We start from the raw sequence: 15,388 nt of genomic DNA, 5'->3' as shown, positions 1-15,388 counted from the left end.
GGCGCTTCTCCAACTCACTTCCGGTGTGCTGGTCCTTTTTCCCTTTACTGTCCCATTTCTATAGTGCTTCCGCCTCTACCAAGATGGCGGATCCCTCTTTCCTGTGTGTGGCGGAATGTGTACCGGGGCGGCTCCTGCGGCCGGCAACGCCGGGGTTCCGGGTGGCGGGCTGGACCGGGCTCAGGCCAGGCTCAGCAGCAGTCTCAGTGATAGGGTGGGGAGAGCGATGGCGGCTTCTCTCGCGCTGCTGCTGGGCATCAGCCTCGCGCTGGCACCGCCCCTGGCTCAAGCCCGGAGCCTGCGTTTCGTTACCCTGGTGAGGGGCGACAGCCGGGGAGCGCGGCCCAGATTGGGAGCGCAGAGCAAGACCGCGCCCCGGGGTGGGGCGCTGGGCCGAGATGGGGAGGCCGGGGGGCGCGGCAATGGGGGAGACGGGGCGGGGGGCGCCGCTGGGCAGAGGGGGGGCGGCCGGGGGTAGCGGGTTTGGGGCACTAGGCAATTCGAAGGTGTTTCCTCTTTCAGCTGTACCGCCACGGGGACCGCTCCCCAGTGAGGGCCTATCCTCGGGACCCCCATCAGGAGAGCGCGTGGCCCCAGGGATTTGGGCAGCTCACCCAGGTGGGTACCCCGGGGAGCAGTATTACATTTAGAGTTGTACCTCAGAAGGTGTCTGCTTTCTCTCCCGCTAGGAAGGGGATTTCTGCCATTTCCTAATAGTGGGTGGGAGGTGCCAGGGAACCCACCCTTTCCCCTTTGGAAGCCATTTTACGTGGCCTTTGACATCGGAGGTCTTTGCTGGGATTGGCCCAGGATAGCGGCAAATCCTGTTTTTGATGCGTGCAGGTTGGGATGCTGCAACAATGGGATCTAGGCCAGTCACTCCGGAAGCGTTACCATGGATTCCTGAACGCCTCATACAATAGGCAGGAGGTCAGTGCAACCTACCCCACTATCATGGGTCATCACTCCCTCTCCCTCTCCTGGGGTCACTTTATCTTCCTGTAAGGTGCAGCCTGGTGCTCAGGGTACCTGCACTGTCTTCAGGGCCCCTTATTGTTTCCCTTTGTCATGTTCATGCTGCTATGCCTTCACATAGTAGGATACAATATGACTATATTAAATAGCATCTTCTGTAGAAACTGTCTCTGAAATCACCTGGGTTACTGTGAATACCAAAGGAGTGCAGTCCCGTAAGAGTGTAGGGAGGGCAAGAAGGAATGATGGTTACATCTGGGGGGCGACAAGATACTATGCAAGAGGAGGCCTGAAGCCACTGCCACCTAAACAAAGGGAGGTAGAAAGTGTAATAAAGAGACCTACAAAAGCACCCGTGACATCAGCTGGAATTTATCTGATTCCCTCCCTCTCTTGGGAAGGCATCACAGAGAGTGAGCTGCAGCCGGGTGTATCTCTTTCATGCCCTCCTTTTGAGAAGTTGAATCAGGAGGCCTCGGCAAGTTGTCTTATCTGATCAACAAGCAGTGGAACTCAGGCTCCAAAGGAAATTAACTCAGCCAAATAAATAAATAAATGCAGTTCCTCTGTCCAGCAGCCTTACTGCTTTTTGGTTCCCCACTCTAACACTACCATGCTTTTGCAGTAGAGCAGAGCGTTGGAGAACAAATATTCATACACGATTTTCTAGAACCTTGGGTTACGAAGATGGTGCATCTGTCATCCTTAGCAGATTGTGCTTGGGTCTTCAAACATACCAACACCCCTCAGAAATTGTCAGTCAAAGTAAAGGTCTTTAGGAAGCAACTAAAGATCTAGTTTCCTTGGGAAGCATCCTGTTGCAACCTAGTTGAGTAAGACTATGTCTGCTTTCTGGTTCTCTTCCATCATTGTTTCCTGCACTGTGGCAGAGACACCTGCCCTACTCTCAGCCCTTTATACTTTGTAGTAGATATCCCAGTCTTAAAGGGCTAGTAGGATTGAAGAAAAAGCTACTATTAGTATGCATAAACTCTCCCCATGAGATACCAGGACAAATTCAACCCAGGGATAAGCAGAAGCAACATCATTATCTGAAAGTTAGATACCTACTCTGAAATTGGTCTATGAATCTCAGTTGGAATATAGCACTGGGTACCACTGCCCCTGTATCAAGGAATGAAAGACTTGAGCCCATGGAAATTAAAGTAACAGTTTTAGCTGGTAGCTGATCCTCTCCATAGGACAGGGATGCAGCCTGTGTTTGCCTTGCCCAGTCCCAGGCAAGGCCAGTGACCAACTCCAGGCACCATCTAATAAGTTTACACATACACACCATAATCTCTACCCAAACTATTCTTTTATTTCTGTCAATAAAGCATTAAGGGTCTTGTCCCAAAGTAGCTGATTCTGTTTTCTTTGCAAGTTTGATGGTGCTACAGAAGTCTTTGCCCTAGTTTTTGAAAACTGGGTGGTTCTGATTAGCCATTAGGGAAGTTCCCTTGTTCAAAGTATGGAGGCTTTCAGGAGGCATATACTATACATAGAGGTGACATTTGGGGTTTCTAAAGAAGGGGTGTGGGAAGTCCCCCAAAATACTTATTATTGTTCTTCTGACAGAGTTGAGTCAGATGGAGCAGGAAGAAGAGTTTCAAGATGGAGGGAGTATTATCTCAGGACTCCTGTGTCCTATTGCTGTGTCAGGCTTTTTAATATTAATGTGGTAGTGGATTGCCATCTGACTTCTTCTGGTCAAGTATCTGCTGCCTCATTTCTCCTTTTGGGGCTCTCCAATAAATGCAGAATCATGTGGTTCAAGTAACACTCCCTTCTTCTGGTCTAGCTTATTAACAATAGTTAACAGTTCAGTGTCAACTCAAATACAAATCTTCCAGCTCTCCTCGCAAGCTTTGAGGTTCCTTCCCACATTTCTCTCTCTCTCAAAGCTTTTCCCAGCTGAGGCTGCTGCTTCTCCTTTTTCCTGCAGCTGTCTGCCACCTGGCTAATGCCAAGAGCACCCTCCTACTTCCTGATCCTGGTATCCTCTGATCAAGCTCCCTCTTATAGGAAGCATCAGCTCCGGGTTGCTGTTGTGTGACTGTTGGTCATCACTTGATTCAGCCACAGGCTAGAGTCTTATAAAAGGGTGCTGGGACATGAGCATATGCCCAAAGATAAACAACCTGAGACAGTGCTGTAGATTGCTCTTTCTTTATCCCATGTTAAGATACTGCTTAGGTGTTTCTTTAGAGCATACCTTGGAGTTCTTTCATCCTAGCTAATGGGGAAAGGTCTCTCTCTACCCATGCCTCATGTCAGATGGGTGGAAATATTCAGAGTAAAGACAGTGAGTAAATCTTGTGTTTTCCAAGAATAAGTTTTGAGGATATCGTTTGTATGCAAGATGCTCTATAAAGCAAAACTATATCACCGTTCACAAGACTCTTATTTTATCTGCTTCTTCTCTGATGTCCTGACTGCCAGGATATTTATCCCTTCATTCATAACCATTCATCTCATCTACTCCACCTATCACTGAAGCCTGCCCCATATACCTCTCTCCCCCCTCCAGTTGCTTCAGTACACAAATGCCAAGGTATCAAACTTTCACCACTTTGACCCTCCTTGAATCTCTGCAATTGCTCTAGCTCTTCTTCTGTATTGTCAAGTTTTCCTCCTGCCGATGATAATGATCTTCTGCCCCCTTCCCTCCGAGGACCAAAAAGTGCTTCATAGACATTAATAAATGAAACCTCTGCCACATCCACTAGCCATGTCACTATTGTCATCATTTCGCAGATGAAAAAACAGGCCAGAGAGGGGCAGATTCTTGTCACAGGTTGCATAGCAAGTCAATAGCAGATCTGAGGACTGAACCAAGGAGTCCTACCTTCATTCCTGTGATATAACTACACTATATTTTCTCTTTTTACCTACCCCCATCTATATCTCTGGCCTTGTCTCCTACCTACTTGCTACTTATATTATTCTGCCTGAGCTACTCCTTCACTTGTATTCTATCTCCCCACTCCATGATGTATTCCATAGTGCCCCATATGCCTTAATAGCCTGCCCTTTTATATGCACTCCCTCTTTCCCCACCATGGTTTGTGAACTGCTTAAGCTGTAATGGCCTCAGCACACTCCATGTACTCTCTGCCATGTCTAAAACTTTTTGTCTTTGTGGTGCCTGTATTCTGAGTCTCTTGGTCAGAGTCCAGGTATCCCCGCTCCTGTGTACAATAGTGATATTCACAGAACAGGCTCTCTGTGCCCCTGGCAGATTTTCATTCGCAGCACAGATTACGACCGGACACTGATGAGTGCAGAGGCCAATCTGGCAGGACTGTATCCCCCACAAGGACAACAGGTGTTCAACCCCAATGTTTCCTGGCAGCCAATCCCTGTACACACTGTGCCTGACTCTGGGGAGAAGGTGAGTCATTCTCAAGGATAAATATTGGCAGCTCAGGCATGGTGTTCACCTTATCGCCAAGAGCCTCCCCCTCCAGTCCTGAGCTTACCCCATATCGCTCCTTAGCCTGGCCTTGCAGGGGATCCCCCTGCTTCTAGACCCACAATTCTCCTCATGTCCCTTGTTGATTTAGTTGTTAGATGCAGAGTCTCACTGGAAGGGAGACCCTTCCTCAGAGGGAGCTATTTAGACCCTGTTTCATCAGGACTGGGGGGTGGCTGTGGTGGGGAGGCAGTACAGTCGCTGCTGCTTGTCAGGATCTTCCCTGACCCAGCGTCTCCTTTTGTCTCTGACCAGCTGCTGAAGTTTCCATTATCCCCTTGCCCGCGGTATGAGCAGCTACAGAATGAAACCCGGCAGTCAGCAGAGTACATAAATAAAACCAGACAGAATTTGGTAAGTGAAAGTTTGTGTGAGAAAAGGTCTCCCTGAGCAGGAAGAAGATACCTTTATATCCTTCTAGGTGTCAGGGAGGGGTGAAAGATCTCCACTTTGCAGAGTTGTGTGGTGGAAGAGCAGAAGGTCTGAGTCTCTGCCTTGTCGCCTGCAGGGGTTCCTGGAGATGGTGGCAAATCAGACAGGGATCCAGGATGTGTCCCTGGAGTCTGTCTGGAGCATCTACGACACACTTTTTTGTGAGGTAAGTTAGTCTGGGCATCCCCACACAACAGCAGGGACCTGGGTCTTTGGCTCAGCAGAGTGGAATTAGGGATTCACTAGACTGGAGACAATTGCATTGGTGAGAAATGGATTTGCCTGTTGTACAGCAACCTTCCACTTCTCCCTCCACATAGTTAGCCCTAATCTTCAGATTTCGGAATAATAACTCTTCCCCCACTCCAGAGGCACAATTTAGGAAATCTATCCCCTCCAGCACCATAGATCCTCTAGCTGCATGTTTCAGATGTCATGCTAGAACTGAAACTTAATTCACCTGTGGCATTCTATCTCCTGAGAAAGGGGTGGTTGTCCCAAAATCTTTACTATTCTTTGGTTTTAATTAGTTAAATCCGGAGTGAGATTTTTTTCAAGATGGAGGGAATGTTAATCTAGTTATTTGAGGAAGGAAGAGCGAGTCAAGACTCCAGGATACTATTACTGACGCTCCCCTAGCTCGCAGTTAACTTGAGCCAGTCACTTTCCTGCTTGGTGCCTCAGTTTCCTATCTATAAAAGGGAATAATACATTCCTACAATCTAGAGGACTGTTAGGTTTTATTCCTTATTGTTTGTAAAATGTTTTGAGCTCCTCTGACACAGGAAGGCCCTAAAGAAGAGCAAAGTGGTGTCATTTTAGTAATTCCCAAACAAAAACTACATTAAAATGGAGTTAAGGCTGAAAGCACATATCAGTAATACAGAGTAAACATCAATGTTCCCTCTAATTTTTTTCATCCATGTGCGGATTGAATTTTGGTATGTGCACCAATATCGAGGTAATGTGCAGATATGCGCCACCAGTACAAACAAAAAATGTAGATATATGTTTTTTAAAAGTTCATAGATATGGAAGAAAGAATATTAAAACAAGGGATAATTAACAAGATGCACTGCTAGGGCTGCAGAGAGGCGGCTGCTGGGGAAAGTCACGTCTCTCCCCGGATGCCGCACACAGCCCAGCTGGGACTGGGAGTCCTGGGATATCCCAAACTTAGTTTCCCCACCCCCACCTGACCCCTGCCCACCTCACCTTCCACATCCTCTCTCGAGAGTCCAGGAAGCACCTAATTAGTGGAGTCACGTCTGCGCAGCTCCACTAATTAGGTGCACAGTCCTTCATTCCCTTGTGTGCAGCCACACAGGCCCGCACCTTAGAGGGAAGTGTGGTAAACATTATAGTCGTGTTGTAATTATCCCAAAACAAGCATTACAAATCCACGAAATTTAGAATTGAGGCAAAATGAAATCCAAACAGTTAGAACACTCCATAACCTTAACTCTACACTGTAGTGATACCTTGCAGTAACAATACAATTACAATTCATGCCTTTTTTTAAATCCCAAATGAGATTAAACTGATTTTTAAGACAGAATTTTTTTTTCTTCATAATGTCGCTGCAGGGCAGTTATTTTCTTGGCCATATTTGCTAAGGGCCGTCTGTGGTCTGAGTCCCATTGAACCAAATGGGAGATGGGAGCCATTTTGAAAGAGGGCAATTCTTTGTTTCGCTGAAGAACATTCTCCAGCCTCTTCTGAAAGTGAAACTTCCAGTTTTGAAGAATAACAGGAAAAGTGATTATTAATTCTAAACATTTCTTTTCCAAACCTACTCCTTGCACTAGGTCTATGGGGGGGGAGACGGATAGCTCAGTGGTTTGAACATTGGCCTTCTAAACCCAGGGTTGTGAGCTCAATCCTTGAGGGGGCCATTTGGGATCTGGGGCAAAAATTGGGGATTGGTCCTGCTTTGAGCAGGGGGTTGAACTAGATGACCTCCTGAGGTCCCTTTCAACCCTGATATTCTATGATTTTATTCCAAATTCAGATCTTTGCCAATTTTTGTGTAGATGGACGATGCCTGAACTGAGATCATTGGGGACAAAAACGGTCTGACATAGAATATTACATTTCTTAGGACTCATTTTTTAAATTACTTTTAAAACATAAACTAATAGATTACTTTCAAATGTTCAGAAAATCCATTTAGCACTAGAGTATGGTCTCGTTTACACACAGACTTGTCCTGGTTTAACCAAATACCTGAGTATTCATCCAGTGCAAGTTTGTGTAGACAAGGCCTGGGAGCTCTAATTTTGGGGAGGATATCCTCTATTTTTCACACATACAAAGTTGTCTAGTCTTGCTTTGAGTGCAAAACTCAGCTCTGCTAAGTATGGCGCCATGATTGACACCACCATAATATAAGTAGAATCAGTGCTTGAATACTGCTCGTTAGTTAAAACCTTCCTAAGGGTTTGTCTACACAGGAAAATTATTCCAGAATAAGGTGGGGTATGAATTTAAAGTGGAATAGCTATTCCAGAATAACTCCTTGTGTAGACACCTTTAATCCAGAAAGTGGATTAAGTTTATTTAGAAAAAGGTACTCTTACTCCAGAATGAGAGTGCCAGCACATAGATTTATTCAGAAATAGCTATTCCAGAATAACTATTCTTGAATAATTCCATGTGTAGAGAAGCCCTTAGACTTCAAAATCCCTGGGGGTCCAAATACTGTAATTACCAAAAATATCATTCTAAACCTTCCCTTGCCAGCACAGTAATTGATTTGTGACTGGGCTGAATTTCACCCTTGTTCATTAACTAGAAGGGTCTGCCCCTCCCAGACTCAAATATGTTTGCAGAGATTCCTTCTGGAAAGTTTGTTTCATTTCTTTGGCTTATGCCATCCTGTTTTTCCTTTGGGCATGGCATCTGAAAAGCCCTGTAGACGCTGGTAGTGGGAGGAACAAGCACTGCCTGATTTCCAAATACTTTCTTAGCATCACAGAATCCACTATCTTTCCTTGTAGGAATCTTGATTTAAGCAGCTCCTGCTAGTGAAATAGAAACTCCCCTGGAAGAAAGATCAGGGGGTCCCTTTCCCATTCCCCCTCTTGGTCCTGCTCAAAGTCCTTGTGTAGCAGGGTCCAAGGCCCCGTTCATTAACTGTCTGCTTAGACTTCTCACAGACTTACAGGGCTGAGAACTCAAAGAACAGCTCATTGGTTAGCACAGGGATCTCAAATTCGAATCACCAGGAGGGCTACATGACGACTAGTACGTTGGCCCAAGGGCCGCATCACTGACACCTCCGCTGCCCGCTGCCCCGCCTCTTCCCACCCCTTCCCCAAATCCCCGCCCCTGCCCTGCCTCTTCTCCGCCTCCTCCCCTGAGCACGCAGCTCTCCGCTCGTCCCCCCTCCCTCCTGGAAAGCGCTAAGCGCTGCCGAATAGCTGTTTGGCAGCGGGAAGCGCCTGGAGGTAGGCAGAGGAGTGGGGACACGGCGTGCTGGGGGGAGGGGAGCTTGGCGGCCTACAGGAAATAACTCTGGGGCAGCAGGGCGCAGGGAGCTTGGCAGGCCGCAGGAAATAACCCCGTGGGCCGCGTGTTTGAGAACCCTGGGTTAGCAGAAGGTGAGTGGACAGGCTCTGAGAAGGGAGAACTTTATCCCCATGGCACACAGGACAGTGCTGTACCCCAGGAAAGGAAGTTCTGCTTACTCAGAGAAGTGGTGGTGCTCACCCCCTTACAAATAATGCTCTGGGGAATAGACCTTGCTGAGTGAAACTGGCATTTCCACTGCTGAGGCAGTAGATTTACTCCACCAGCTCAAACCAACAAATAACTCCAAGCAAAATCAGAACTTCCTAGTTGTGCTCTTGGTAAATGAATGCAAAACAAACTACCCAGGTTGCTGACAGGTACCTGATCTGAATCATGTAGAATGGCCCAGAGGGTGCTTGTCCTAGTCTCCCATGGAGTCTGATGGGACATGGCCTGAAAGATTGGGCCAAAAGAAATCTGATGAGGTTCAACAAGGACAAGTGCAGAGTCTATGCACCGCTACATGCTGGGGACCGACTGGCTAAGCAGCAGTTCTGCAGAAAAGGAGTGGACGAGAAGCTGGATATGAGTCAGCAGTGTGCCCTTGTTGCCAAGAAGGCCAACGGCATATTGGGCTGCATTAGTAGGAGCATTGCCAGCAGATCGAGGGAAGTGATTATTCCCCTCTATTCGGCACTGGTGAGGCCACACCTGCAGTATTGCGTCCAGTTTTGATCCCCCCCCCACTACAGAACGGATGTGGACAAATTGGAGAGAGTCCAGCGGAGGGCAACGAAAATGATTAGGGGGCTGGGGCACATGACTTATGAGGAGAGGCTAAGGGAACTAGGGTTATTTAGTCTGCAGAAGAGAAGAATGAGGGGGATTTGATAGCAGCCTTCAACTACCTGAAGAGGGGTTCCAAAGAGGATGGAGCTAGGCTGTTCTCAGTGGTGGCAGATGACAGAACAAGGAGCAATTGTCTCAAGTTGCAGTGGGGGAGAACTAGGTTGGATATTAGGAAACACTATTTCACTGGGAGCATGTGAAGCACTGGAATGGGTTACCTAGGGAGGTGGTGGAATCTCCATCCTTAGAGGTTTTTAAGGCCTAGCTTGACAAAGCCTTGGCTGGAGTGATTTAGTTGGTGTTGGTCCTGCTTTGAGCAGGGGATTGGACTAGATGACCTCCTGAGGTCTCTTCCAACCCTAATATTCTATGATTCTATGCCCCAAAAGTTGTGACCTTTCTGAGATTATCGCTGCTTTCACTGTAATTCATCCATTCCTCTGAGTACACCGGCTGTCTGCAAAGCAGACTCCTTTCCTGACTCCCCTTGTTCAGAGCGTGGTTATTGGGGTTTCCATCTGAGCTGCATCTCAATAAGACAATTACAGAGTGCTAGTATTCTGCTCTCTTCCTCAGTGCACAAGTGCCTGTGCTTGTGATGACTTCTCCTGTATGGATGTGCTCTGCCTATAGCAATAGCTTTGTCTGAGTCTTCTTCCTGCTCTTTTGTCTTATGTTTTGATTTCTGGCTGTGTGGTCTCAGTGTGGCAGAATCATCTTCACACAAAGTAGATGCCCCAGGATTATTGTCTCTGCAATTTGAGCTAGCATCACACTCTGGCTGTGTTTTCAGAGAAATGTAGTTCCTAGTTTTTATTCTTGCTATTCTTCGTGCTTCTTATGTTGAAATGGCAGAATGTCTTACAAATGTAGTTCTGCAGATGGGGGTGAGAGAGGAGACTGAGCCCAGATGAGGAAGGGAGTCATCCATGGTAACACAGTGAGCCCATGGCAGAATCTGGACTAGATCCCAGGTCTCCTGACTCTGAGCCCTGTGACCTACCCTCTGCCCACACTGTCTCCCTTTGAATGAGTTCTCCTTTTTTCTTTTCAGCAAACACATAGGCTGCTACTGCCGCCATGGGTGACCCCAGATGTCATGACTCAGTTGAAGCAACTAAAAGACTTTGGCTTTGAATTCCTGTTTGGGATCCACCAGCAGATGGAGAAAGCTCGTCTGCAGGGTGGTGAGTGGGGAAGGGATGGCATCTCAGGTAAGAGATTCTGTCCTTTGGGATCTGCCCAGCTATTCTCTTTCCTCAGGGGTCCTGCTGGCTCAGATAAGGAAAAACATGACCTCAGCAGCAAATGCATCTGCACCCCAGCATCTGAAATTACTCGCCTACTCAGCAGTAAGTCTGCATCTGGGAGCTGCCATCCCACCACCTGCCATGGGGTTTGGGCCTTGGTGGGGGCTCTGCCCCCTTCCATCCTCCAGTGCAGTCCCTACATCCAGAATATGTGTCTACCCATCGCAGCATATTCTCTACAGCACCTGGCATCATCCCTTCTGCATCCAAGGAAGTGAATTCCTAGTCTAAAAATCCAGCATGTGGCTGACTCAGCAAGAGCAGGAGGACAGACTTGGGGTCACTGCCCTTCTGGTAGATGGGTTGTGCTACCCTGATGTGGTGTTTCAGCCAGTGATAGATGATAGATGCAGGCAATCATATCCCTCTCTAGCAACCTGCTGAGTTAGACTGTCCAGCATCACTCCCAGAACTGCGTAGAATGGGATCCCTTGGGGTGTCTCTACACTGCAAAAAAACACCCATGACTGGCCTGGGTCAGCTGACGCAGGCTTGCAGGGCTTGGGCTGTGGAGCTATGAAATTGCAGACATCTAGGTTCTCAGAGCCCCGGCTCCAGCCCAAGCCCAGATGTCTACACTATAATTTTATAGCCCCATGAACCCAAGTCAGCTGATCCAGGCCAGCTATGGGTGTTCTATTGTAATGTAGATGTACCTTCAGGGACTTGACCCCTAGACTGACAGAGCTTCCAACTTGCGCGCTCTCTCTCCCCTACTCCCTCAGCACAGTCACAAGTTACCTTACCAGGGCCCCTGCTCTGCTTTCTCTGTTCCTCTAGTGCAGCGTTTCTCAAATAGGGGTCTGCAAGCCCTGTGGAAAAACTCCTCCCCATCCTTCCCAGGCATGCCTCCAGCACACTGGGGAACAGGCTTACCTGTCCTGGCTCCCCCCGTCACTTCTGGGAGCCCCAGGCATGTCCCTGCAGCCCCTGGGGCGGGTACTAGGGGTCTCCACACGCTTCCCCCACGCCAAGTGCAGACTCCACAGCTCCCATTGGCTGGGAACTGCAGCCAATGGGAGCTGCGGGGGCGGTATCTGTGGGCAGGGGCAACGTGCAGAGATCCCTTAGCCCCCCTGCCTAGGAGCCGCAGCCAGAGGGATGTTCTGGTTGCTTTCGGGAGTTGCCCGAGGTAAGCACGGCCCTCTGCCCCAGCCCAGAGCCCGCACCCGCTCCTGCACCCAAACTCCCTGCTAGAGTCCACACCTCACAACCCTTCCCACACCTCAACCGCCTGTCCTAGCCCAGAACCCGAACCCAAACTCCCTCACAGAGCCCGCACCCCATCCTGTCCCAGCTTGGTGAAAGTGAGTGAGGGTTGGGGAGAGTGAGCGACGGGGGGGGATGGAGTGAGCAGTGGTGGGGCAGGGGCATGGCCCCAGGGAAGGGGTGGTGCAAGGAGGCTTGGGGGGTTCCCAAAAATTTTTAAATCAAAATGGGGATCCTCGGGTTGCTAAAGTTTGAGAACCCCTGCTCTAGTGAGTTCCCATAATCTATTTTCCCTTCTCTGGCATGGTCCTGGATTTCTTCAATTAGCTGTCTCTTGCCCAGCACAGTCCTTGGTTCCCTGCTGAGCTCTCCTTTTGTGGATGTGGTCCCAGGCATTCTGTCCTTCTCCTGAAGAGTGATTCACATTCTCTCCCTCTTCCTTAGCATGACACAACACTTGTGGCACTGCAGATGGCTCTGAATGTCTACAATGGGAGACAAGCACCATATGCCTCATGTCACATATTTGAGCTGTACCAAGATGATGACAGGTGAGGGCTACAGTAAGGGCATCTGCTGTGGCTTTGCCTCATGGGTTAAACATGTTGGCAGAACTCCAGCCTCAGGGCAGAGCCTCTTGCCCTTGCTCCCAAGGGGAAAACAACAGAAGGAAGAACTTAATACAGAACAATGGGAAAGGGCTAGCTCCCAGAGCTGCATGCTAAGTGGGTGATAGGAAGAGATAGCTACAGGATGGCTGAAGAGGGTGATGGTCCTAGGCAGGAGGAAGATGGGAGAAGGACTTTGTAATTTGTAATTACAAGGAATATGTAATTTGTGTCTTTGTTTTGTCCCCAGTAACTTTTCTGTGGAGATGTTTTTCCACAACGAGAGTGGGAGGGAGCCTTTTCCACTGACGCTGCCTGGCTGTGCCCAGCGCTGCCCCTTGCCGGATTTCCTGCGGCTCACTGACCCCATCATTCCCCAGGACTGGGCGCGCGAATGCCAGGTAGCAAGCAATGTTCAGGACACAGGTGAGTGCTGGCTGGGCTGGGCATTAGTGAGAGACAGCGATGATTGAATGTTACCACACTGTATGCTCACTTTCTCCCTTGCAGAACTGATTGTGGCTCTGGCTGTCTGTGGATCCATCCTCTTCCTCCTCATTATCCTCCTCCTGACCGTCGTTTTCCGCATACAGTCCCAGCCACCTGGCTACCGGCATGTTTCCAACGAGGGAGAAGAGCAGCCATGACAATTGCTCTGACCCTCCCCGGGGAGCAAGAGGGAGCAGTGCTGCTCCTGGGAGTGGTTGGGTTGTCCTTCAGTAACTGAACATTCTTCTTCACAGAAGCTGGACTCTGATGTGACCAGCCTCTGGCTGCTCTTTAGATGAGACATGACATTTGGGGTTGAAATCCCAGGGCATCTGGAGCAGGATGGTCCAACTGCATGGAAGCAGTGGATCGCCCCCTTGAATCCAGTGTACTGTGTGGAATGCCTATTTTTAATACATAACAAAGCTGGGGCTCCCCTTCCACCTCGTGCAGCCAGCTGCTCTTCAGGAATAATCTTTCCCCTTTTAATGGTTGTAATTTTACCACTTATTTTAGCAGCAACAAAGAGGACTGGGAATGTCTCCCAGTAGCTGCCATCACCTGCTCAGTTGGTAATGGCCTTGTTCACTAAGGTCAGAATGATTTGATTTCAGTGTGATTCCCAATCTGCTTTGAGCACTTTGGCTTGGGCCATTGGGCTGATTACTGTGTGAAGGCTAGACCTGGACCAGAGACCGTAACTCACACCCGCTGGGTAGGGGCTGAATCCTCATCTGCTTTCCAAGAAGATGGAGCTTCTGGAGATCACTGGCTGGTTACAGATGAGGTTGTGGGGTCCCTTGTCTCTGCTACTTAATTGCTGCTGGCACCTGGTTACTCCCCCTCAATTCTGTTCTGAGAGGAAAAACTGGTCTTAAGTTAGGGTAGGATTGTAAACCTGCCATTGGACCCAGGCTTCAGTGCAGGGGTAATTTGGAGAAGTTCCAGGTATCAATGGACTTTCCCATATGGATTATCCCATCTGATACCCAATTCCTGATCCTTCAGTGGTATCATGCACCTAGGCTGTTGTGCAATGCTGTACAAAGGAGAAAGCACTGTGCCTGCTCCCTGAGCTTTAATTGCATTCATAATTCTAATTTGCAGAGCTACAATCGGTGGGTGTCGTTATGAAATTTTGGATCTCTCTCTAAAGTAACAGCCTTTTGTTTTGACCTCCCCCAGCTGTGAATGCCACAGGCTGCCTGTAGCTACAGCCCTGTACCACACCATTGGTGCAGATGTTGACTGTGGGCCAAACAAATGTGCATGGCAGGCAGAAAATTTTACACTGCAATTAAAGACCATGTAACAGAACTGTTTACTCTAAAACTGGGACAAGTGCCAACCTTGCTAGTTTTTTTCCCCCATCCCCCACATTGGTGTCATTTAAAAAACAAATACTCAGCTTAATAGGTGGGGCGGGGCATGCAAGTGACCCTGCGTCACTATGCACCTGTCAGGGTGAATCACCTGGATCTTCTAGGTGAGTCACTAAAGGTGACTCTTTCCTTAGGACCACTGCATGGAGGTTGCAAGGATCTCCTTGCAGACTACAGCTGATATTGAGAAAATTAATGGCTAGCAGTCATCATCTTCTGCCCTCCACTTTCTCCACTACTGTTTCTGGTGAAGAGTGAGGTGCAGCAGACACCAGAGGCTCTGGCTCCTCATAGGGTGATGCTGCACATTCACTTCCCAGTTTTAGTTCCTTTTCTGGTCCAGTTCCCTTCCCTTCCTAGCAGTGGAGGCTACTAGCAGGCTTCCTTTTCTTTCCCTCCACTTCACCATGGGGAATTTTACAGTCTGCTACCAGCATGGGAACTCTAATGCAGCAGAACCAGCCTGCTGCTCTCAGCAACTGCCTCACCTGTTTCTCACTTGGAGATACAACTTAGTTCTCCTGAAGGGCAAAACACAGTCACAAAGAACAAGCAGCTGCTCCTGAGAACAGGACTGGAGGAGAAAGGTACAAGGAAGTGCCTTCACAGGGGCCTGTGTAGCAGAAGAAGGGGCTATTTTTAAAGGCAGCAGATTTTGCACACATGGAGGAAAGGCTTCTATAGTGATTTAGACTTTGACTGAATGAGTTTCTGTAATTCTGTTCCATTACCTCTTGCCTTTTTTTCATTAAAATCAAATTGAGACTGGGCTCCTGCTACTCCTTCTGCTATGTGGGCTCATAGAGGCCTAGGCCTGTTAGGCTCTGCATTTAATATGGGAGCTATTGCAACATTCACCTTTTCACAGGACAAAAATGGAGCAGGAAAGGCAACAAGAAAAGAGGGAGAAATCCTGATATGCACAACCACACCCAAAGCAGGGGAAGAGCAAAGGTCATTTCCATGTGTTTTATGCTTCTCTTCATATTATTTTTGTCTCCTGCTACCCTGCAAAAAGCAGATACTTCAGTTTGTAAGTGAATTCATCTAATTTCACAAGAGCCCTTTCTAGGAGCAACATTAGCACATATACCCCCCAGCAGTCTGTCAACTCCTGCTGGGGCGGGCTTAAGAGCCCCTCCCAAC

General features: G+C 48.5%; 2 protein-coding genes across 11 annotated transcripts in view; one reads left to right on the top strand and one right to left on the bottom strand.

Annotated features, from left to right (window-relative positions):
- Positions 1 to 862, bottom strand: part of NR1H3 (nuclear receptor subfamily 1 group H member 3) — a 60,416-nt gene extending 59,554 nt beyond the window's left edge. For 2 of the 9 annotated variants that reach the window (XM_043550112.1, XM_043550114.1), the window contains exon 1: positions 19 to 147. The gene's annotated coding sequence lies outside the window, so the exon portion shown is untranslated. Of the gene's footprint in view, positions 1 to 18; positions 148 to 658 lie in introns of those variants that run through there. The other 7 variants (XM_027832539.3, XM_043550116.1, XM_027832535.3 and 4 more) reach the window with 6 other exon arrangements.
- ACP2 (acid phosphatase 2, lysosomal) lies at positions 116 to 15,012 on the top strand. 2 transcript variants are annotated; one of them, XM_037900208.2, is made up of 11 exons: positions 116 to 316; positions 523 to 618; positions 844 to 930; positions 4,217 to 4,369; positions 4,706 to 4,804; positions 4,959 to 5,048; positions 10,299 to 10,431; positions 10,508 to 10,596; positions 12,208 to 12,314; positions 12,622 to 12,797; positions 12,882 to 15,012. In XM_037900208.2, exons 1-11 carry the CDS (start codon positions 116 to 118, stop codon positions 13,016 to 13,018), a joined length of 1,368 nt encoding a protein of 455 aa, XP_037756136.2. In that variant the 3' UTR covers positions 13,019 to 15,012. The 2 variants fall into 2 exon arrangements, with proteins under 2 accessions (XP_037756136.2, XP_037756137.1); XM_037900209.2 differs by lacking the exon at positions 523 to 618 and having other exon boundaries at positions 187 to 316.
- Positions 15,013 to 15,388: the final 376 nt, after the last annotated feature.

Source organism: Chelonia mydas, chromosome 6, assembly GCF_015237465.2.
Source record: "Chelonia mydas isolate rCheMyd1 chromosome 6, rCheMyd1.pri.v2, whole genome shotgun sequence".
NCBI classification, from domain to species: domain Eukaryota; kingdom Metazoa; phylum Chordata; order Testudines; family Cheloniidae; genus Chelonia; species Chelonia mydas.
Note: the sequence above shows the minus strand (reverse complement) of the source record. Positions and strands in the feature narration are given on the sequence as shown.